The 23,289-nt window shown below is 38.4% G+C and overlaps 1 protein-coding gene across 16 annotated transcripts in view; it reads left to right on the forward strand.

Annotated features, from left to right (window-relative positions):
* Window positions 1-23,289, forward strand: part of ROBO2 (roundabout guidance receptor 2) — a 1,574,925-nt gene that overhangs the window by 1,394,064 nt on the left and 157,572 nt on the right. For all 16 annotated transcript variants that reach the window (XM_030580139.1, XM_030580131.1, XM_030580217.1 and 13 more), the window contains one exon: window positions 4,704-4,842. In XM_030580139.1, the coding sequence (XP_030435999.1) occupies window positions 4,704-4,842 (139 nt within the window). The remainder of the gene's footprint in view (window positions 1-4,703; window positions 4,843-23,289) is intronic.

A 23,289-nucleotide genomic window follows, 5' to 3' on the forward strand; every position in this document is an offset into this window, starting at 1 on the left:
ATGAGCCAGATTCTGATCTTATTTATAGTGTAAATCTGGATTCATTTAATGTAACCTCTCAGCTCACTGAGACTGAAATGTGGGCTGCAATGCGTGACAAGCACCTTTATTTTTAAATCACTCTCTGTAGTGTGAATGACTCTTACTGTGCCCTCTTTAATTGTGATCTATATAGTTTATAATAGTAAAAGTGTGTGTTTGGTGGAGGAATGTTGGAACTAAATTTGGGTGAAGCATAGGCAACTTTGAGACTAAAATCAGTGATATGTCTTGAAATGAAATTACCTTGGATTTGTCCCAGTATAACTGAGGTCAGAATTTGGCTTGAGACTAAATTTGAAACAGGACTGGATAAGATTCTAACAAATAATAATTTTTGTAGCTGTGCATGCTAGAATAGCAAGGCTAAGCAAAACTAATTATTCAGGGCATCATTTTGTTTCTAGGGCTGTCACAGCATTAAAAAAATTAATTGTGATTAATTGCATGATTAATCACGCTGCTAAACAATAATAGAATACCATTTATTTACATATTTTGGATATTTTCTACATTTTCAAATATATTGATTTCAAGTACAACACAGAATACAAAGTGTACAGTGCTCACTTTATACTTATTTATATTACAAATATTTGCACTGTAAAAACAAAATAGTATTTTTCAATTCTACCATTGCAAGTACTGTAGTGCTATCTCTTTATCATGAACATTGAATTTACAAATGTACAATTATGTAAAAAATAACCTGCACTCAAAAATAAAATAATGTAAAACTTTAGTGCCTACAAGTCCATGCAGTCCTACTTCTTGTTCAGTCAGTCACTCAGACAAACAAATTTGTTTACATTTGCAGGAGATAATGCAGCCCACTTCTTGTTTACAATGTCACCTGAAAGTGAGAACAGGTGTTCCCATGCACTGTTGTAGCCAGCGTCACAAGATATTTATGTGCCAAATGCCGTAAAGATTCATATGTCCCTTCATGCTTCAACCAGCATTCCTGAGGACATGCATCCATGCTGATGATGGGTTCTGCTCAATAACTATCCGAAGTAGTAAAGACTGATGCATGTTCGTTTTCATCATCTGAGTCAGATGCCTCCAGCAGAAGGTTGATTTTCAAGTGCCTTAGCTATCTTTAGCAATCTCACATTGGTAACTTCTTTCTATTTTGTCAAATCTGCAGTGCAAGTGTTCATAAAACAAACAACAAGTGCTGGGTCATCATCCGAGACTTCTATAACATGAAATATATGGCAGAATGCAGGTAAAACAGAGCAAGAGACATTATTCTCCTCCAAAGAGTTCAATCACAAATTTAATAAATGCATTTTTTTTTAACGAGCATCATCAGCGTGGAAGCATGTACCCTGAAATGGTGGCCGAAACATGAAGGGGCACACAAATGTTTAGCATATCTGGCACGTAAATACCTTGCAATGCCAGCTAAAACACTGCCATGCAAATGCTTGTTCTCACTTTCAGGTGACATTGTAAGTAATAAGTAAGTGGCATTATATCCCGTAAATATAAATGAGCTATTTGTCTTTGCAATTGGCTGAACAAGAAGTGGAACTTAGTGGACTTGCAGGCTCTAAAGTTTTACATTGTTTTGTTATTGAGTGTAGTTAGGTAACAAAAAAAATCTACATCTGTAAGTTGCACTTTCACAATAAAGAGATTGCACTACATTACTTGTATTAAGTGAATTGAAAAAATACTATTTCTTCTGTTTACCATTTTTAGAGGGCAAAAATTAGTAATAAAAAATAATAAAAACTAAAACTAAGTGGTTGGGCAACAAAATAGGAAATGAAATTTAATGTGGATAAATGTAAAGTAATGCACATTGGAAAAAATAACCCCAACTATACATACAATATGATGAGGGCTAATTTAGCTAAAACGAGTCCGGAAAAAGATCTTGGCGTCATTGTGGATAGTTCTCTGAAGATGTCCACACAGTGCGCAGAGGCGGTCAAAAAAGCAAACAGGATGTTAGGAATCATTAAAAAGAGGATAGAGAATAAGACTGAGAATATATTATTGCCCTTATATAAATCCATGGTACGCCCACATCTCGAATACTGTGTACAGATGTAGTCTTCTCACCTCAAAAAAAGATATTCTAGCACTAGAAAAGGTTCAGAAAGGGCAACTAAAATGATTAGGGGTTTGGAGAGGGTCCCATACGAGGAAAGATTAAAGAGGCAAGGCCTCTTCAGCTTGGAAAAGAGGAGACTAAAGGGGGATATGATAGAGGTGTATAAAATCATGACTGATGTGGAGAAAGTGGATAAGGAAAAGTTATTTACTTATTCCCATAATACAAGAACTAGGGGTCACCAAATGAAATTAATAGGTAGCAGGTTTAAAACAAATAAAAGGAAGTTCTTCTTCACACAGCGCACTGTCAACTTGTGGAACTCCTTACCTGAGGAGGTTGTGAAGGCTGGGACTATAGCAATGTTTAAAAGGGAACTGGATAAATTCATGGTGGCTAAGTCCATAAACGGCTATTAGCCAGGAAGGGTAAAGAATGGTGTCCCTAGCCTCTGTTCATCAGAGGATGGAGATGGATGGCAGGAAAGAGATCACTTGATCATTGCCTGTTAGCTTCACTCCTTCTGGGGCACCTGGCATTGGCCCCTGTTGGTAGACAGATACTGGGCTAGATGGACCTTTGGTCTGACCCGGTACGGCCGTTCTTATGTTAATATAAAGTGAGCACCGTACTCTTTGTATTCATTGTTGTAATTGAAACCAATATATTTGAAAATGTAGAAAAACATCAAAAATATTTAATAATTTTCACCTGGTATTCTATTGCTTAACAGTGCAATTAAAATTGCAATTAATCACATTAATATTTTTGAGTTAATAGCATGAATTAATGACAATTAATCGACAGCCACATTAGTTTCTTGTGGTGGCTTTAGTGATGGAGATCAGGTCTAGATGTACTGCAGGGTGTTTTCACTTTCCTCTACAGCATCAAGTATTGATTATCATGAAAGGCTGACTGCCACATTAAATAGCCTATTAGACTAATATTGCTTGGCAAATCCTTTATTCTTATGGCTAGACTGTAGGTTTTAAAAAACTCCCTGCATATGGGGTGGAGCAGAGTAAGGAGGAGCACTCAGACAGATATAAGGGGGAAAGCAACAAAAATGATCAAAGGTTTAGAAAACCTGACTTATGAGGAAATACTTGGCATTTTTAGTCTTGATATAGGAAGATTGAGGTGGGGACCTGTTAAGTCTTCAAATATATTTAATGGCTGTAATAAAGAGGATGGTGATCGATTGTTCTTCATGTCTACTGAAGATAGGACAAAAAGTAATAGTCTCAGTCTTCAGCAGGGTATATGTAGGTTAGATATTAGGAAAAACTTTCTAACTGTAAGGATAGTTAATCACTGGAATTAGGTCATCAGGAGAGGTTGTGGAATCCCTGTCACTGGAGGTTTTTAAGAACAGGTTAAACAAACATTTGTCAGAGATGGTGTAAAGGAGTCCCATTAGGTTTTTATCCCAGATGATGGAAGACCCTGACCATCCCCACTTATCTACACTGGGTGGCTTATGTTCAGCTTCAGTTTCTTAGTCCTTGGAAGGGGGCCCCTGCCCATTGTGGGTCTTCTAATATGGGATCAAAAGGAAAATAAATGTACCAATGCACCTGAGAATAACTGCTTCCAGAGCCAACTCAGAGTAGAAAAGGCCTGCAGTACCTTCTCTCTAACTAGCAGTTTTCTAGGAGTCCTTCTACCTGGATAGCTGAATCAGGCTCACTCTGTCAGGCCTACCCTGGAAGTTCGATGCATTTCCTGTAGTGTTGGGCGTTGTGATCTCCTGGATGGGAGTTCCCATTGCGGATTCAGGAGTCGCTCCAGCTGTTTCCTGCTCAGGGTGATATCTCCCCCGGCTGACTACAGTTTCCTCTCTATTCCCGCCCCCCCAACATTTCTGGTGCCTTTCTCATGAGTGTTGGTTCTATACGCTGTCAGGGATGGTCTAGGTTTATGTGGTCCTGCCTCAGCCCAGGGAGCTGGACTTGAGTTCCCTTTCAGCCCTATATTTCTGTGATTCTATGAATCTCTGTCTGGACTGCTCCTTGTACATGGTAGGTTGGCAATCTACTCCATCTCTTAGTGGATTACTGATCCTGGTGCACTAGTGCTACTCTGTGGCATGGTACAGAGGAAGAGGGCAGTGATCCCACTTCCCTGCCACATTTTCTGATTCTCATTTCCCACAAACTGTCTGTACACTACCCAGAGTGCAGGGAATGCAACTGTGACTGTGTGTAGCTATTGTGAAATTAGCAAGAATGGGATGTTTTTTGCTTGCCCCCCTGCGTGGTTGCTCACAGTGTAGCCATAGACTTAGTATTTCGTAGCTTGATGTTGCACATTTAGAACTAGAGTAGATACAGTTAAAATATTTGTTCTCTTTGTAAAGCTACTTTTTCTGTGACAGCTGATTATGTAGTTTTGCTGCCCCTGTTTTATGTTTATGTTTCATGCAGAATATGTTGTGGCAGCCACTGACATTCCTTCCTTGTTCTCAACTATTGAGTGTATCTGTGCAACTTATAAACAATTTCATCTTCATCAATTCATCTATATCTGTATCTGAAATATTTTAATGTAGTCAGCCCAACTTACTACATATCATTTTAAAATCTCTTTCAAGAACGACCCACGTTTCTCAGGAGACCAATTAACCAAGTGGTTCTGGAGGAAGAAGCTGTAGAATTCCGATGTCAGGTCCAGGGGGATCCTCAGCCAACAGTCCGGTGGAAGAAAGATGATGTGGATTTGCCAAGAGGAAGGTAAGAGTAACCATTCCTGTTCCCATTGTCAGTCTCTCCTCTCTGGTTAACCCCGATTGCTTTGTTCTCTAGTGTAAAACCCTAGTAATCAGATATAATAGGTAAGGAAATTTATTACCTGTTGGTCAAATTACCCTATCAAATATGCTCCTGAGCTGGTGAACTAAGGAAAATCACTTGGGGTATGATGACCCATGGAAAAGGGTCTTGGGAAGACGAGTGGTGGAGAGTTATTTTGCCCACATGGACATTCACTCCACTTGAAGAACAAATCTGATGAGCCCCCAGAAACAGTAATAAGTACTTTAGAAAGCTGATATTCCAGAGAATAACTTACAGATGCTGTATAGGAGGCAAACAGAGCAGAGTGCTTACATACCACTTGGAAACAGTAGTTGGAAGGCATAAAAATAAGGCAGGCTGGAAGGGTTTGCTGGCTGTTCTCCAGTTTTGCACAATGGTTTGAGGCTAGAAAATAAGTCTGTCTTTTCTGGAATATTTTGGAAAGAAAGAAACAAAGTGCCAGAAGTAGAGAAAATAAATTTAAGAGGGTTCAGTCATTAGTAACAGATGTTCTGGCAGGAGGAAAGGCAGGAAACCACTAACACAACAGACTTAGTTTAACTTGAAAAACATATTTCCCCGGTGAAAGTGAAAAATAAGGCAACACCTTGAAAAGGTAGTTATTAATAGAGAGGTGAATATTTGTATAATAATTTCAAGTGCTAGAACTATAGAGGACTGAACAAATGAAGGATGAGAAAAGAACTCCAGCTGTGAACACATTAAGGGTGTTCCCACTAAAATGAATTGCAAAGTTCCCATTGGTTTCCCTGGGAGGAGAATCAGCAGGAGCGGTCATGATCAGCAACCAAACATTTCTCCTTACCTGACCAAGCACAAACAAAAACAATGTTCATTTTTCCAGCAATGGTAAAAACGACATGTTGTTGTTGATATACAAGTAGAAATAACGTTAAGGTAGTTTGCATTCATCATCGAACCCGTTGTTCATCTCCTGCATAAACAATATATTGTGTCATACTCATTATATTGTCTTTTCTTATTCTTCTTGAAATGTTCTGTATATAGACAAGTAAAGTGACATGAAAAATAGCACAAAACCATGTGTAGGTATTTCGTTAGCATGTACCTTGTCAATAGAATAATACCCTCTACGGAAAATGGACATTTCATTGTATTGAGAGGTTTGTTTTTTTCTGAGGTATTAATAAATAATTTTCGGGGTTTTTTCCTGTGGCTTGCTCCATTATTCTCCATATGAGCTTGTGTTGTGATAAGATGTTGTGAAAGGTAGCAAGAACATTTTGTTTGACATGTAGTAAACTTTACCTATCCCTACCCTGACTTCCCTTTGATAGACTGAAGGCCTCGTAACACCTTCATCTGTTGACCAAAAGTGACTCTGACCATGCCTGTACTATGAGCTAGGGTCTCATTCTCCTGCTCATGTACACAATGAGAACTCAATGAGGGCTAGCACAGGTATAAATAGAAGTGTAGCTGTCGTACTAGCGTGGGCAATGGCAGCATGGCAGAGTTTAACTGTGCAGAGTTGAAGCACTGCTGAAACTGATGGGAAAATACTCTGCACGGCTAAGCTGTGCCTCCACTTCTGCCACCCTTGGTACCACAGCTACCCTACCATTTATACTTGCACTAACTGTCATCAAGTTACCGCGTGTGTGTGCCTGTGAGCAGGGGAATCACAACCCTGGCTCATAGAATAGATGTAGCCTTTGCGGGCCTCAGTTTTCATGTGCTTCAATTTATGTGCGCTTAACTTAAGACAACTTAAAGGGGCCTGATTTTTAGAAAATGCTCAGCAACCAGCATCTGAAAATCAGGCCCCATTAAGGTGTCTGAAATTGGGTACTCAAAAAAAGCATACTACAAGGATCTATTATAAACATACCACTCTTTCTTCCTGGATGCATACATATTAATCCAAAGATTTTGCTGCTCTCGGTTTGGAGGGTATGACCAATCTATTGCTCCTTCGTGATCTACTTTTGATTCATACCCCACCAGTAGAAAACTGCTGATCTTGTTGCTTTAACTGCCAAGTTTGATAAAGATTTCAGGCTAATAAAGAAATCCTATCTTCTGGATTTTAAAATATTTAATGTTTGGCTTTTATTTTTTCACCAGATAATAATAATAATAATAATAATAATAATAATAATAATAATAATAATAATAATAATAATTAATTAATAATTGAGTTCTTTAAAAAATGTATTAACTGGAATTTGTTTCTTCCTGTAACGTCCCTACTAGTGATATATTGTGACATCAAAACTAATGTAATGATAATACATATTGAATTTGGGTATACTGTAACGTATTTGCACGTAATGTGGTAAGACTAATATTTTAGGAACTGATCCTGCAAACACTATTGCCAAATGTAGCATCTACTGTTGTGCACAGGTCCATTGAAGTCAATGGTAGCAACTCATGGTGCAACAATACTCTCAGTAATATTTTCAAGATTGGGTTGTTAATTCCCCCCACCACCCAAAAAATTAATAAAATGACAAAAAAACAGAATAAAACAAATAACCTTAAATTTGTTACACATGTTGAATGTACCATTTGAATAGGATGCGTGTTTATAGCTATTAAAATATATCTTTACTTTGCAGCTTAAAATAAAGAGAGATTTTTGACAGAGCTTTTGTTCCAAATGCAGTAACAAATGTATGTATATCTAGTGTGAGAACCAGTGTCAGGGAAGCTTATGATTAGAATATTGACATCAAACTTGGGATTTTGATGTATGGGCAGATCAAGATGTCCTTTTGTTTTTGATTTTTATTTCACTGCATATACTTTCATGCTTAGGACATCTATTGTGTTCAGGTGTTGTTTTTTTTAATCATTGTTATTACTATTAAGTCAGTCTTGTAAGTAGAAATTTCAGATTCTGTACTGATGGTGGTTTGCAATTAAGTTTTATATTTCATTGGATCAGTGTTTCCCAAACTTGGGATGCCACTTGTGTAGGGAAAGCCCCTGGCGGGCCGGGCTGGTTTGTTTACCTGCTGCATCCGCAGGTCCAGCTGATCGCGGCACCCACTGACCACGATTCACTGCTCCAGGCCAATGGAGGCTGCTGGAAGTGGTGCGGGCCGAGGGACGTATTGGCTCCCATTGGCCTGGAGCAGCAAACTGCAGCCGGTGGGAGCCACAATCGGCTGGACCTGTGGACGTGGCAAGTAAACAAACCAGCCTGGCCTGCCAGGGGCTTTCCCTAAGCAAGCGGCATCCGAAGTTTGGGAAACACTGCATTAGATCATGTTCATTCTTACTGCCTATATGCTCTTCTCTTTCTTTTCATATTTTAACTATTGTGAGATGCATTACCTTTAATTTCATATCCAAATATGATTTCTTCTTAGGAAAAGTTTGATTTTAAAACATCCACCGGGCTTTCATAACACACACACAAAACTGGTTTTCATTGTTTACATAAATGGAAGGAAGATGCATGCTAACATTCTGATCATAACCAGGTTTAGCCACCAGAGAATACTGCAGATGTTGTATTTTTATAGTGCAGTTTAACATTGCATTATCAGGTTTTTTGCATTTATAATTGAAAGGTACAATGTTAGAATCTTCATCTTAGTCCTTAGAACATCACAAGCTGCTACAATGATACTTAGATTCATTCATTTTAAGACCAGAAGGTCTAGTCTGACCTTCTACATAATGCCCAAGTCTTTTTCAGACTTACTGCTTCCCAGGATAGATTCTTCCTCCTCTTATAAATGTGGCCTGCATTCTTAAATGTATAACCTTACGTTTGGCCCTGTTTGTTTGTGCCCCTCTTACCAAGCGATCCAGATTACTCTGTATCAGTGACCTCTCTTCTTCATTATTTACCAGTCCACCAATATTTACATCATTTGCAGACTTTATCAGTAACGGGTTTGTGTGTCCTTCCAGGTCATTGATAAAGATATTAAATAGTATAGTGCCAAGAACCAATCCCTGTTTGATCTCATTAGAAAAACACCTACTTTATGATGATCCATCATTTACAATTGTATTTTGATATCTATCAGTAAACCAGTTTTTAGTTTATTTATTATGTGCCATGTTGATTTTGTATTATTCTATATTCTTTATCCAAAATTATGATTCCAAGTCAAATGCCTTTCAGATGTCTGAGAATATTATATTAATTTTTTTTGGTAATATGTATTTTCCATAAACCCAGGTTGGTAATGCAACGCTGACAGATCCTGGTCATTAGTGGACAGGATTGAACCTGGGGCCTTTAGAGCTAAATGCATGAGCCTTTACTGCATGAACTATAAGCTTATAGCTCTTAGCTAAGGTTGTAGAGCAGAATTCATTAGTCTCTGCCTCTAAGTGGTCTCGATGGCACCAGAGAGGACAGAACACCACACCCAGGAGGTGTGTGGGTTACATACTTCCCCTAGCTGAGCAAGCACGTCCTGAGCTTCAGAGACTTCCCAGATGAGTCCTCACTTGTAATGCCAACAGATCCCCTGTTGTCAGTGGGGGGATAGAATCTGGGGCCTCTGGTCTTAGTGCGTGAGCTTCTATTGCATGAACTAAAAGCCATATGGCCATTAGCTAAGGCTGTGGAGCAGACTCATTAATCTCTGTCTCTAAGTGGTCTTGGTACTACGAGATGGGACAGAACACCACACCCAGGTGTGTGGGTTACAGTAACATAATTAATGCCAATCTTTTTTTAACTCTTTTAGTTGAGTCCTTTGGTTTAGGTAGTTAGCATCAGTCATTCCATTATTTTTTTCTGGGATCAATGTCATGCTAACAGGCAGACACTTCTCAGCAATCTCACCAGGAAGACTGAGGATTCGAAGGACGTGAAAGTTGCTCTCTCTAGAGAGAGGACTAGAGCACCCCCCTCCATTATGACATAGCTTCATTGAAGTAAATAGATCTACAATGATTTATACCTGCTGGGGATTTGGCCTAAGTTCTTTAGGTCAAGGCTGAGATACATTGATGAGGCAGTACAGGGAAGGCTTTATGTGGACAGAGCAGGACAATGAGGACAGACACATGCATGGAATTAAGCATAAGATCACAACTTTTATTAAACTTTATCACAGGTGAGGCTACCCATCTACCACCCATACTCTGCTATACCAGGCGTTTATTTGGTTCCACTGCAGGAGTTACAGGGCTCCTTACCATGTAACCCATAAAGCAGAGTAGGCTCTCCTCAGTCTACCCTCCAGGAGTCAGCTTTCTCTGAGTCTTAGCACTCTCCATCTCTCTCCTCCCCCGCCGCCATCCAAGGAGAACAGAGGATGTAGCAGGGCCACAGGGTCTGACCCTATCACAAGAACCCAGTGTCCTTCACCAAAATCCCAGGTTTCTTACCTCTGGGAACCATTCATTAGCCACTCTGGCAACTGGCCACAGGTTGCAACAAATAAACAACTCCACCCTAGTACCTCAGTTACATACTAAGCACCTTCCTACTTAAACTCCCTGGTCTTCTGCCAAATGGCCCATAGGAGAAAAAATTCCTTCCTGATCCCCTAAACAGGTGATCAGCTAGACCTGCCGCATCTGTCTGGCCAGATTCCCACTCCTTGTTTGGAAGGGTAGGGTGCGCTGCTGGAACAGAGCTGAAGCAGGCTCCACATGGCCTCCATGCTGGATTAAATCCTGAAGCTGGAGAATGCTGGCCAATCAGGGCCTTCCACTCCCCAGCTGGCCCATGAGTTCCAGAGACTCCCAGGGGGAGGTGCTACCTATTGTCCCTTGGCAAGTGTCTCCCTCCCTGGCTACTTGGATGGTCTCCCTTTGTCGCTGACCCCATCAGATCCCTGTTTATGTGGGTGAGTGGATTTCTACTACCCCTTCCTGTACCTTACGTGTTCACTGAATAAGAAGATTACTTTAGCTTCTAGTTCTTTCATTCTAGTACGTTTTATGACCACTCAGCTTCCTTTAAGGATGAGGTAAAGGGAAGAGAAATCTATCATTTATGTAAACAAAATCTTAAAGTGACGTCCTCATCATTCAAAGAGTATTTGGGACTCTAAAGCCATTTCAAACTGTATTTTATCTAGGCAGCTGAATTTAGAGTAATCTGAAAGAACAGCTTTTACTATATATATTTGTTCCATGTAGGCAAAGATATTTGTCTAGCTGTAGACAAAATGAATATCTAAAAGATGGGCAAGTGACAGCATGACAGCTTTGTCAGTTGAAATGAAGACAACTTCCGAGTATTTTCTCTTTGATTGAATGGGAGATATTTTTTAAAGAGAAAATGAAGCTAACTTGCATCTTCTGAGTACCTCTGTTATAAGCATTTTGCATCTATGTTTCAGTATGAAACCTTCAGAAAGTTTTCCCTTTGCATCCCTTATTACATAAGTAAAACCCTCCTCTGAGCAGATGTTCCACCCATTTATTTGTGTTACAGCTTAAAGTGTCAATTTCCTATTTCCACAGCTGATGACATTCTTTGTGCAGCTGCCTAATGTTAGTGTATATTCTGTTTTTAAATAATATTCTCCTCTTGGCTTCATCCCAGGAGTACAATGGCAGGATTATAGGAGATTCCCACTAGGGTGACTAGTGTTAAAGGTTTATTAAGGTTTCCATTCAAGATTTCAGCTTTCAAAAATGTCTAGTTCGGTGATGCTAGAACATGAATTTTGTTATACAGAGTGTTAGACCCTGATTCTGAAATGAGCACCTCATAGGAAGCAGTTGTACAAAGTAATTTGCAGGATCAGGATATTAGCCTACAAGAATGTAAATGTCTCTCTCTCTCTATCAATCTAAATTCTTCTTTAAACTTTACTGAGAAATATAAGCGTAAGGAGAGCATAATCACGTATCATACTTAGGAGATAATACAGTCAAATTATATAGCTATTACTACACCAAACTTTGTGTTGCATAGTAATTGAAAAGCCCTTCAGCTTTATTATAATTTTAATTATAAAGATCCTTTTGTGAACAATGTGTATCTCAAGTTGCAGCTGGATTAATTTAAGAAAAGCCAGCAACTCATAACTCCTGAAGAAACTTTGAGTATTTTTAAGTTATATTAACAATAAAGTTGTAATCTAGTGTTTTTGTTCAGAATTCCTATTTACAAAAATAAATGAATGATGTTATTTTTAAGCTGAATTCAAGTAGAAATATGAAGTTTGGATTGGTGTTTTTAGCAAGATTTTTCAAAATTGGATCCCTAAAGTAAGTTTTCTGTGATAGAATTTTCAAAAGTGTCTAAGTGGTTTAGGAGCATAAATCCAAATGAAAGTCAATGATTGGTACTTCTAAGTCATGTAGTTATTTTTTTAACAAAAACCTTACTCTTAAATCCTTTTGTAAGTGCCTAAATAAAAGACCTGATTTCCAAAAGTTCTGAGAAATGAGAGGTAACAAAGTAAGTGGTCAGGGCACTATCCTGGGACTTCGGAGACCTGAGTACAAATCCCTGTTCCACCACAGATTTCGGGTGTGAGTTCTGGCAAGTCACCATAGATACTCTTGAAAATCTCATTAGGAACCAACCTGCATCATTAGGAGCATAAATATCTTTTTAAAATTGACCCTTAGTGTCCCTATAATTCAGTTCCTTATCTGTAAAATAGAGATAATAGCATATGAGGGAGTTGTGAAGGTAAAGACAAAGACTGTGAGATGCTCAGATAATAAAGTAATAGGGGGCTATATATGTATTGTAGATAGGTTTTTTATTTTAAACTTTGAAGTAGGCGCTGCAAGGAAAATATGTAAAGGTTTTGGTGCCTGGTGCACCTTTATTAACCACATAGTTACAGAACACTATATTCGTTTCCAAAGAAACTGGTCATCAATTAAGAAAGCTCTAAGAAAGGCTCCATGGACACAGTTTATTCAATAATATTGCTGCCTGCAGCCACATTCCTCTTATATTGTTTTGATTGTATATTAACTGAATTATTCAGCATTTCTACTCTTTTGTAGACCACAAACTCCTCCTAACAGATTAACAATTCCCTAGATTACAAATTTTTGGTACTAAACCAACAGGGAAAATAATAGTACGATGTGAACTCTGGGATGTGTAAAGCTTCATTCCAGAGGCTGTCCATTTTGAATCAATGACCCAAGACTGAAATGCACTGTGAGTCAAGGAGAGAGGCACGTGTATATTTTACATGTACATCAATCCATAGCTACCGCACTGCACTAAGGCTAGGGGAATATTTAATCAAGTAGGACTCATGTCAAACTACTGAAGGTGAACAGGAAATTGTGGAGTCACTAGCCTGATGCCCCTAGCTAAAATATTAGGTTCACTATCTCATGAATAAACTTGGTTTGCTATACAAATGATACAGATAGACAGGACAAAGATGATTTCAAAGCAACTGAGGACAAAAGATTATTTCAAAGCAAATAAGTTAGGCAGAGGAACCATGAGGTTCCTATCTCATGAATAAACTTGGTTTGCTATACAAATGATACAGATAGACAGGACAAAGATGATTTCAAAGCAACTGAGGACAAAAGATTATTTCAAAGCAAATAAGTTAGGCAGAGGAACCATTGGATTTTTTTTTTTAAATCCAGTATACCACACCCTTTTTCAGTGACACAGTTCGGTGTCCAGTTGTCTCCATGATACATGATTGATGTAAACAGAACTTACTGAAGGGCAAATAGACTCCTATGAAATGGGGAGTAACAGTTAAGACCTCTAACCAAATATGGCCTTATTCAAATAATGACTCTGCTCCTTTTAATCCTTAGAACAGGAAGGGGGTCACTGTTATTGTTTGAGATTCTTTGGTGGAGGGGTGACATTTCTTTGGCTTTCTATTTGATAAAAATTTGAATAGAGTTTGTGCAGTGTTTCATGTCTTCAAATTTCCTAGTAAAGCCTGAGAGAGCAGCTGCATAGCCTATAATTATGTAGCAAGCAATACAGGATTTTTTTTTTTCCTGAGGAAGTGAAGAGATTTTCAATTACAAGTTAAAATTTATGACACGCTGTAATAACTGTTTAAACCTTTCACAACGAAGAAGATAGCAGTGCCAGCTCTTCATAAGAGTGAGACTTACTCAGAGAATGTATTTTACAGTTGCCTTAAAAAATGTCTTAAGTAGCAATCACATGGGTCTTTTTTTTTTTTTTTTTTTTTGGTATTCCAGCCCAGAACAGCTGGTTGAGCTCTGTAGATACGTCTTTAATGAAATTACAACCTGCACTTGTAAGTTCCATTTACAGACACTGTCTGATTAGATGAGCATTGTACTAAGGAATGAAAAGTGGCAACTGCACCAGCAGAAAGAGTAATTTATTTTAGATGCCATCCGCACAATGGGAGAAGGTAGGCAGGGAAACCTTAAGTTATATTTCAGAATTAAAGTGGTATGCAGTTTACATAAAGTGCATTGCTAAGTGTTATAAGATTGAGGGTTATTACATGAAACAGCAGAGAAAATCATAAAAAACAGAGGTATGGTTTGTTATTTACTTAAAATTGGCAATGTTCATTTTAAAAATTATTTTGGAAAAATGCGTGCATTATGTTCTGTTGTTAAAGGATAATCTCTTGTGCTTATATGTAAAAAAAAGTCATTATTCAAACCTCTGATTTTATATTTAATTTAATTAAGCAATTGTTGAAGTGAGAACAATATGAGCACCAACTTCAGTCACAAGTGAGAAAATTAGAAGTTCTCTTTTTGTTCAAGTATGAATTTGGCTACATTTTGGCCTCAACTGTAAGGCCCATGCAGCAGAAGTATCCATGACACATTTTTAAATCTAGTATCTTTTTTTAGTGCACGTAATTTCATCCACATTCTGTGGGCACAAATTCCATCAATTGGATTTCTGATTTGCATGCATTGTCAGGCAGAGATCTAGTTTCCAGGATTAGCACTGGTAATTTCTGTGGACACAGAATTGCAGGTACAAGACTAGATTTTAAAAATCATCCCTTTAGTGTCTACAATAGTAGGACTCTTCGGAAAGAGTTTCATGTAAGACTTGTATCAGGTCTTCTAAATGAATAAAAGTCAGAAACTTTAATTTTTAAAAAGGGTTTAGTTAGGGTCGGATCCCGAGCACATATATTTTCCTTTGATGCCAACATCTCTCAGGATCAGGCTTTAAAAGCTGTTTCAGTAAGTAAGAAAGAAACTGTATAATTTTGAATTCTGTTGTACAAAAGAAGCACTACATAACAACATTTATATTTTGTGGATGGAACAGTGAGGTATTTAACTGCAGTCTCTTCTAGATACAACCAAGGGGAGAATGACCTTTCAATGAAATATGAGTTAATAACCCTACAGTGCTGAGTGCTTTGGTCGAGTTAATCTTAGTACAGATTGTAACAAAATGTAGTCTAATGTGTACTGAAAATTAATTAGAGGAAAGACTGTTTTAATGGTGTGATGGATCTAATCTTTGATTACATCAGCACATTTCTGTTGCAATTAATAACAATTAATTGTACTAAATAAAGGAACCAGGGGGGAAAGGTTTGTCATATTAACTGTAGCACTCACACTATATCACCTTACCTCCATTGTTTTTTCCATTCTCAGCATTTTGCTTCCTAAACTAACCATCAAGGAGAGACTGACTCCCTTTATGAGGAACATAGGGGAGAAAACAGGATGTTTTTAATAGCTTGTCAAAGAAAGATAGTAAAAGAAAGAAATTGAATGTGCTATTTGTATACTTATGTGCAACTGGAGAGACTAGAGGCATTTTCCAGAGGATATTGTTGTCCAGTGTTAAATATAGCATATGGCTGGTGTATGTTGGTCTATAATACAACGTGTAGATATTTCATACAACTTAACAGACCAAAAGTAGAGGTCCAAAACCTGCAATACAAACATGTTTATTTGCTGCTATCCTAAAACAGATCAAGTCATTTAAAACTGAGGTGTGTGTGTCTCTTCTATATAATTCTTATCAAGTATCAAAGTGGTGCCCCACTCACCATGATTCTCTCCTGTTGGCCCTTCCCTTTCACCTGAGAATTGATTCCCCCTCTCCTTTGTATTTAAGAGTCAACAACCATCCAGAGAGGTGAGAAAGGGAGTTGATACCTCTCAGAGGTGGTATTATTTCAAACTGTCTGTTTGCCGACTCATGAAGACAATCCTGCATTGATGTGATTCAAGTCGGGAAGAATTTATTTACAACCATGTGGCTACAGACTTAAAGTGACCGTGTCAACCAGCAATTTAGTGCAGAGATGCTCAGATTTTGCCACATGGACAACTGGTGTTCTGTGGAGCACTTGCTGCTTTCCCACTGAAAGCTGGTTGGTCACAGATGGTTTTTGATTTTTTTCCACCTTTTCAATCCTTTTAAAAATCATGAATATTTAAATTCTATTGAAACTGATAATTTCTGGAACAGCGTTCCAACCCAATGCTATTCCCTTCAAGCACTGATTCTTCCTTTACAATTTTTCTGGTTTTTATTGGATATTAAATAAATGCTGTTGAAAACACCATGATGTAGAATTGCATTCAAATTAAAAATTCTTAATATGACTTGTTCCAATCTACTACCATTTGTAATATTGAAAAATTTTGGCTATACCAAATAAAAGAGCTTGGTAATTGCATTGTTTGTAACATTTACTTTTAAACTTCAGAAATGTTGAGCAGGTTCTCAGAGCTCATGCTAAGGAAGCCTGCCTTTTTGACAGGTACAACACTCTTTTAAGGGCATGAAATAATTTGAGTTTCTGATAAATAATTACACTGCCTGGGTTGACTAATAAGACCATATACTTTTTTTTTTAATTGTGTGGGAAAAAATTGCATGGAAACCCTTTCAGAAGAGAAATAAGATGAATTCTCCACAAGCAGGAATTAAGACCAGTAACCACTAGCTCATTGGTACTGTTTGGAAGGTGGGACACAGGGAGACTTCCTCTCTTATTTTAAGTATGTTCCCTCCTAGTAAAGTATATGAAGGTTGAACATTTCATTAGAAGAAATCAAAGGTTGCCCATGAAACCACTGTAGAAGAATTTTTATACTGTAAGAACCAACAGAACTCTGACATGTGCCAGCTCCTGTTGTTAGGTCTTGTGCTGAGGCCAGTTCAACAATAGTGAAACAACTGGTTTTAATAATATGATTTTGAGTTCAATTGTAACATCAAAAATGCTTGAATTAGAACATTAACATGATTTCCTCTTTAGTGACCACTTTATGCTTTGTTCTTGATTTACAATAGAGATTAGAAAATCTTTCAGTTAATTTCACTGACAAGACTACTGTAGTTAATCATCACGCTTAAGGCAAAGAAGCAAAGACCAGCCAACACAGATTCTGTTCATTTCAGAATGTTAACAAGCAGCATGTTCAGATTTCTGAAAAATGCTTCTTTTAACTGTATAAAAGCATGTTTAGTGAATTCAAGATGCTGATCTTGGCTCAGGCTTGGTTATTGGATTCCAGCCATGGCTATATCCTTTTTTTTAATTTTTTTTTTAATTTATAAGCAGAAATGGACATGAAGTAGTATTTCCCCCTTTCTTTAAAGTGAATTTTGTGGCTGTGAAAAGTGCTAGATTGACAGCCCTGAGACTTGAGAGTCCTCTGCTGACAGATGAATTACGACATGGACAGCAGTAATGTCCCCAGTGCCTGACAAATACATTTCAACTCTGATGTAAAAAACCATTTCAGAGCTAGGAGGATAGGTCTCCATGCCAATTCATTATGGGTATATCTATGCTGCAGCTGAGAGCGAGTTTCCCAGCCGGGTTAGACAGACTTGTGGTAGTGGGGCTCATGCTAGCGCACTAAAAATAATGGTGTGGATGTGGCAGCACTTGGGGAAGCATGGGCCACCCCCAGGTCTAAGCACAGGTAGCTAGGCTGAGCTGCTGCCAGTGCCACAATGTCATTCAGCTATTTTTAGTATGGTAGTGTGAGCCCCGCTACCACAAGTCTGGCTCACTCCAAGCTGCAGTGTACGCATACCCATAATGAATTGGAGTGGAGAGCTACCCTCCTTTAAATCAATGGTCCTTTACATCAGCCTTGAAGTATATTTGTCAGGCACTGGGGACATTTGTATCACTGCTGCCCATGTGGCCTCTTATGTCAGAATGTCAAAAAGGGTGACAATAGGTTCTGATTTTTGTGGCACGGAGAACTGTCTGTCAGGAGCTAAAGTGAGACCACAAAGCTATTTCACATAGTTATCAGGTGGTAACAATTTACAGTCAATACTGACCTTGTCTGTAATTGAAAAGGTAATGTAGAGGAGAAGTGAATGATTCCATATCCTTTTAATAAGCCCTTCAACCCTTTAGTCAAACACAAACATTTGGTCCTATGTATATATTTTGGTGTTACAGATTTACTTCACTGTCTGTGAGAGAACTTCTTTGTGGAAAAGAATGGCATCTTGACTCTCTTCTTCTTCACATCCCTTCTGAGCACCTAAACTTTATGGCTAGCTTTCCAGCATTGACCGTGTCTCTTACCAGTCACTGTAACTTTTAAAGAAAGAAAACTTAACACACTTCATTTGTCTTTTGCTATGTATTATCCTTCCCATTCTTTATTCTTTTTTATCTGTAACCATCACTTTTGAATTTTGTCTTATTTAGATTTTGAGCTGTCAATAATGTGTACTTACATACAGTGACTTATGGCACTGTATAAATATTAATAAAAAAAGAAAGCATTGCTTGTGGAGAAAAATCACGTGTTACTTCAGAACTTGAAGCAATTTTGCACAATAAATGTAACTGTTAGAGTTTTATATTATTTTAACGTATTTCAGGCCACTCTATCAAATGCCAAAAGCATATGTTGGTTTAAGGAATAATGAGCATGTGGTTTTGTACTTTATATTGCTGCAATTAATACTGGAAATGGTAGTTTAATTATAAAAACGTGCTGATAGCAAACCATAAATGTTTTCAGATGAAGCCAAAACATTCTTTCCAAGTGTTTAATGTGCCAATAGCAAATGTGAAAAATAACTTATGCCACTTAGCTCTGTCCCTGGTCCGGGTCCTGGGCCCTACTGTGGCCACTTCACTTGGTCTGCAAGTGAAAAACCACCAGGAAGCCATTTAAAAAACTTCCGTGGCGTGGTGAATTCCAGGGTGGTACAGGGAAAGCATATTGGATCCTATACTGTGCATCTACCCTGTCACTGGTGTAGGAGGCATGCCCAGGGAAAAGGGAGTGTACAAGTAGCCACTATGTGGAGCAGACTGCCACAGTCCACTTGCTCTAATGCTGAGCTGAGGGCTCTTAGCAGCTGGCTCAGTTTAGAATGGTCCTGAGTTGACTCTAAGACACATCTCAAAACCATACCAGCACCTGGGATCCCCAGGCTCAAGGATATATAAAGGTTATTTAAAGCTCTGTGTGTGTGTGTGTTATTTTTATACACACACACACACACACACACACACACACACACACACACACACACACACACACACACACACACACACACACACACACTCACAATGAAAGGTAATTTAAAGTATATATAAACTGTCAGCACATTATTATACAACTGTCACTTATCAAAACCAGCAATGAGTGCATTCATATATGCCAGAGACTGCCAAATTTCACAATCAGAATCACCCAATTTCTATTAGAATTTCCTCACCAGCAATGTTTTTTTCATCTGCTTGCTTTCTCTTTATTTCTTGTTTATTAAAGCCAGACCCATTCTAACTGTGACTTGTAGAACAGGAATAATTTTATGTGATGTTTTAAAGTGGCTGCTTTGTATCCACACATATATGTTATATATAACTCACTTCCATGCTGACTTCAGAGCTGAGCTCCCAGCCAGCAGCTGCAGAGCTTCCTGCAACCAGTGGAGGTTCCCGGAGGTGTGTCTGACCCAGCCCGGGAATGGCCCAGTGCATGATAGGAACCCCCTGCTGGGCTGTTCCCAGGCTGCCCCTGCCTGGTTCCGAATCCAGCTCTCAGGGATTAAAGGGGCCTTGGGCAGGCTGTGGGGGGGACACCAGGCTCTGCCCCCCCAAAAGTGATGACCATCCCATATCCTGTGATCCTCACTTCTTCACTGCTGCTGGCGCCATTTAGGTGACGATCTTTGAAGGCAGCACCACCGCCAGTAGCAGCACAGAAATAAAGGTGGTGATCCTGCAACCTCCCACGACTCCCTTTTGGGTCAGGACTCCCACGGTTACAGCACCTTGAAATTTTAGATGTAAACATCTGAAATGGTCGGTTGTTATGGCGTGCGCCTGTTATCCCAGATTTCCATTATAAAATAACTTCATTTTCTTGGAACTTTTCTTTTTTACTTGTTAATTAGCCTGACAAAAAATTAAGCTGTAGGCTTATAAAACGGAGCAAAATATTTCACTTTTTGTAGTAGCTACAAGAAGTCTGCACACAAGCTCTCTTTTTAATAAAGATTATATCGCGAACATACTTTGGAGAAAAATTCACAGAGAGTATAAACTGTTGTAACTTCATTTAAGTCAGGTTCACCAATTTGCACCAGTGAAAGATCTAGTCCTTCTTCTTGTAAACTACTTTCTGCAGAGACCGTGACTTTCTATGGGCCACATTTGGAGAACTGTATGAATGCTAAAATTCATGCCCATTGATGTGTCTTATCTGCATTCACAATTGCAATGACTGAATACACAGTCAAAGGAAATGCACACTCACATCACCAGTTAGACATTTACCAGACCATCTATGAGTGTAATGACTGCAGCTGCAGACACAATTGTGCTAATTGTGCATGCAAAGTAGGCATGTAAGCACATGTGTATTTTCTATGCTTAATTACGTGGACATTTTTGGAAATCTTGCCTTCAATGTGTTTTGTAAAGCACTGTGTAAATTTATTACACTCTAATGAAATAGAAGATAGCAAATCCAAAAACCTTCATTTTAACAGTCACCTACACAGCATTTGAATTATCAAAAGTTTTATAATTTCAGGACATTGTCTTTTTTTTATTTAAGTATAGACAGATGGTTGGGTACTGAACAATGGACAAATAAAGTTTTAGAAATGGGGCAAAATCATTAGCAGTGGAGAAGAAAAATAATTTAACCATTTTTTTATATTTTCAAACTAGTGCATGACAGTATCCTCAATATATTCACTATTTTTAAGCATTGTACATTAATTTGTTTTGTTTTATTCATTATTTGGTGAAACAGATGGTAATGGTTTTGTCACAGTTTTCTTTTCTTTTTCTTTTCTTTTCATTTCCCCACTTTGTCACAGCTGGTTACCAATCAATCTCAATTCACGGTACAGTGATGATAGCACATGTTGTCCGGGGGCCAAATCTGATTGGGTTGCATTTTTTCAGCAGTGTTTCATATCAGAAAAAAAATGTCTGCATGGCAGGGACTGTCAGTACACTATTGTACAACTGTCATTAATCAAAACCGGCAACAATGAGTGCATTCATATATGCCAGAGACTGCCAAATTTCACAATCAGAATCACCCAATTTCTATTAGAATTTCCTCACCGGCAATGTTTTTTCATCTGCTTGCTTCTCTTTTTTTCTCATTTATTAAAGCCAGACCCATTCTAACTGTTACTTGTAGAACAGGAATAATTTTATATGATGTTTTAAAGTGGCTGTTTTGTATCCGCACATATAATGACTGCTTATTTAAAAATCCTCTCTCAACTCAGTACTGATGGCTGAAGAGTAAGCTAGAGTGAAAGGTTAAGTATCTCAAACTGTTTAACAAAAGAACTATATAAAAGCTATTAGATGATAGTAAATACATATAACTACATATTAGGGGCTACATGTTATAGTTAATTTTGGCATTAGCTTGGGTAACAGCCAGTAATATTTAGGTAGTATATTGAAAGGTGTTTCTTGACACTATGTATATTGTATAAGTATTGGTTGTGACTCATAGTTAATTAAGATTGAGCTGATTTTTTCCCCTTAACACTGAGATTCAGCCTTTTTTGTTATACGCGAGTACAGTGTATCATCCCCAAATTTAGCCTGCTTATTCTCTGAGTACAGAATGAATGTTCTAACACTTTACAAGTTCATCCCTTAATAAATCTGAGTTACAATTAATTTTAAAATGGGATCTTTTTCTGCCCTGAGTGTTCTTAATAATGGAGTAACCCAGGCCCTGCAAACTTTCCATAAAGTTAAAGCTCCTTGAAATCTTAAGTATGGGCTACATTTGAAGAAATTATGTTGTAATTAAGCTATTACTTGTTGTATTTAATTAGATAGGTTTGGGTCAGTGACTGAGGTCATTCTTAGCTGGAGCCATGATGGAATCAATCATCATTGAGTGCTAATATTCTATTGGTAGAAATGGGTCAGTGACATGAGGAAGTCTGTGCATGTGTCAAGAGTTTTCACTGATAAATTACTTCGCTGCTAGTTGTCACTGTTTTTAAAAGTTATGTCACTGTATGCTAGCAAATGAAGGACCAAATTCCCCAGTCTGTGCTGTCTTCTTTGCACTGCTCCAGTTTTACTTACTTACACACACACAGACAGCCACACAGACACAGAGCTTTAAAGCTGATGCTACATATGTTCAGTTCACTAGAGATATCACATGGTAACATTCTCTTTGGGGCTCTAGGTTATTGTTCATATATGATATTTTTAATATTTAAATACTTATACTGTTCATCAATAGTAAGGGACAGGGGTCCAGTTCTCATGTGTTAAAATGGGCTGTTCCAGAGCCTTCAGTACCTCCAGGTCTCAGCATGGCCATAATTTGGTCAGGTGTGATACTCCAGAGGGTCAGTGACATTAACCTAGATGCAGGAGATCTTGCCTGCAAAGTTAGATGCAAGCTTTTTATAATAGGAGATACTGGACTTTGGTAGTAGGAGAAGGCAGTTTGAATTGGTTAGATTGTTCACCATCCACAACAGTTTCGCGGGATGTGACTTTACAAAGACCATGGTGGAGGAGAAGAAAGATTCAGTGTTACCACCCCTTATTGCACAGGGTCATTTGTGCTGCTGTGATCAGATTCAGAGCCAATTTTCCTTTAGTCTTCTTACTGCCTGCTTTGTCTGTCAAAGTTTATCATTTAACCATGGTAACTTATGTGGACAGTGTGGATGGAACAGATGACTGAGGGGCAATGCATCAATGGTTCAGGACACCAGATGGTTGTAATGTCCCATGAGTGCCTCCATGCACTGGTCTAGTTGCTAGATGGCATGCTTTTTCAGGATGGTCCAGAAACCCACTGAGGCCCTGGTGGCTGTGCGGGCAAGAAGGCTTGGACCTCAGTTTGATGTGCCGGTAATTGATGATTGGACCTTGATAGGGACATGTTTACTCTAACCTCCTTGTCAATACCCAAGTGGATGATTAAGATTGTGCTCCAGTTCTGCATTCTGGCATGCCAGGCGGCCAGCTTTTT

The sequence above is a fragment of the Gopherus evgoodei genome, chromosome 1 (assembly GCF_007399415.2).
Source record: "Gopherus evgoodei ecotype Sinaloan lineage chromosome 1, rGopEvg1_v1.p, whole genome shotgun sequence".
Classification (NCBI taxonomy): domain Eukaryota; kingdom Metazoa; phylum Chordata; order Testudines; family Testudinidae; genus Gopherus; species Gopherus evgoodei.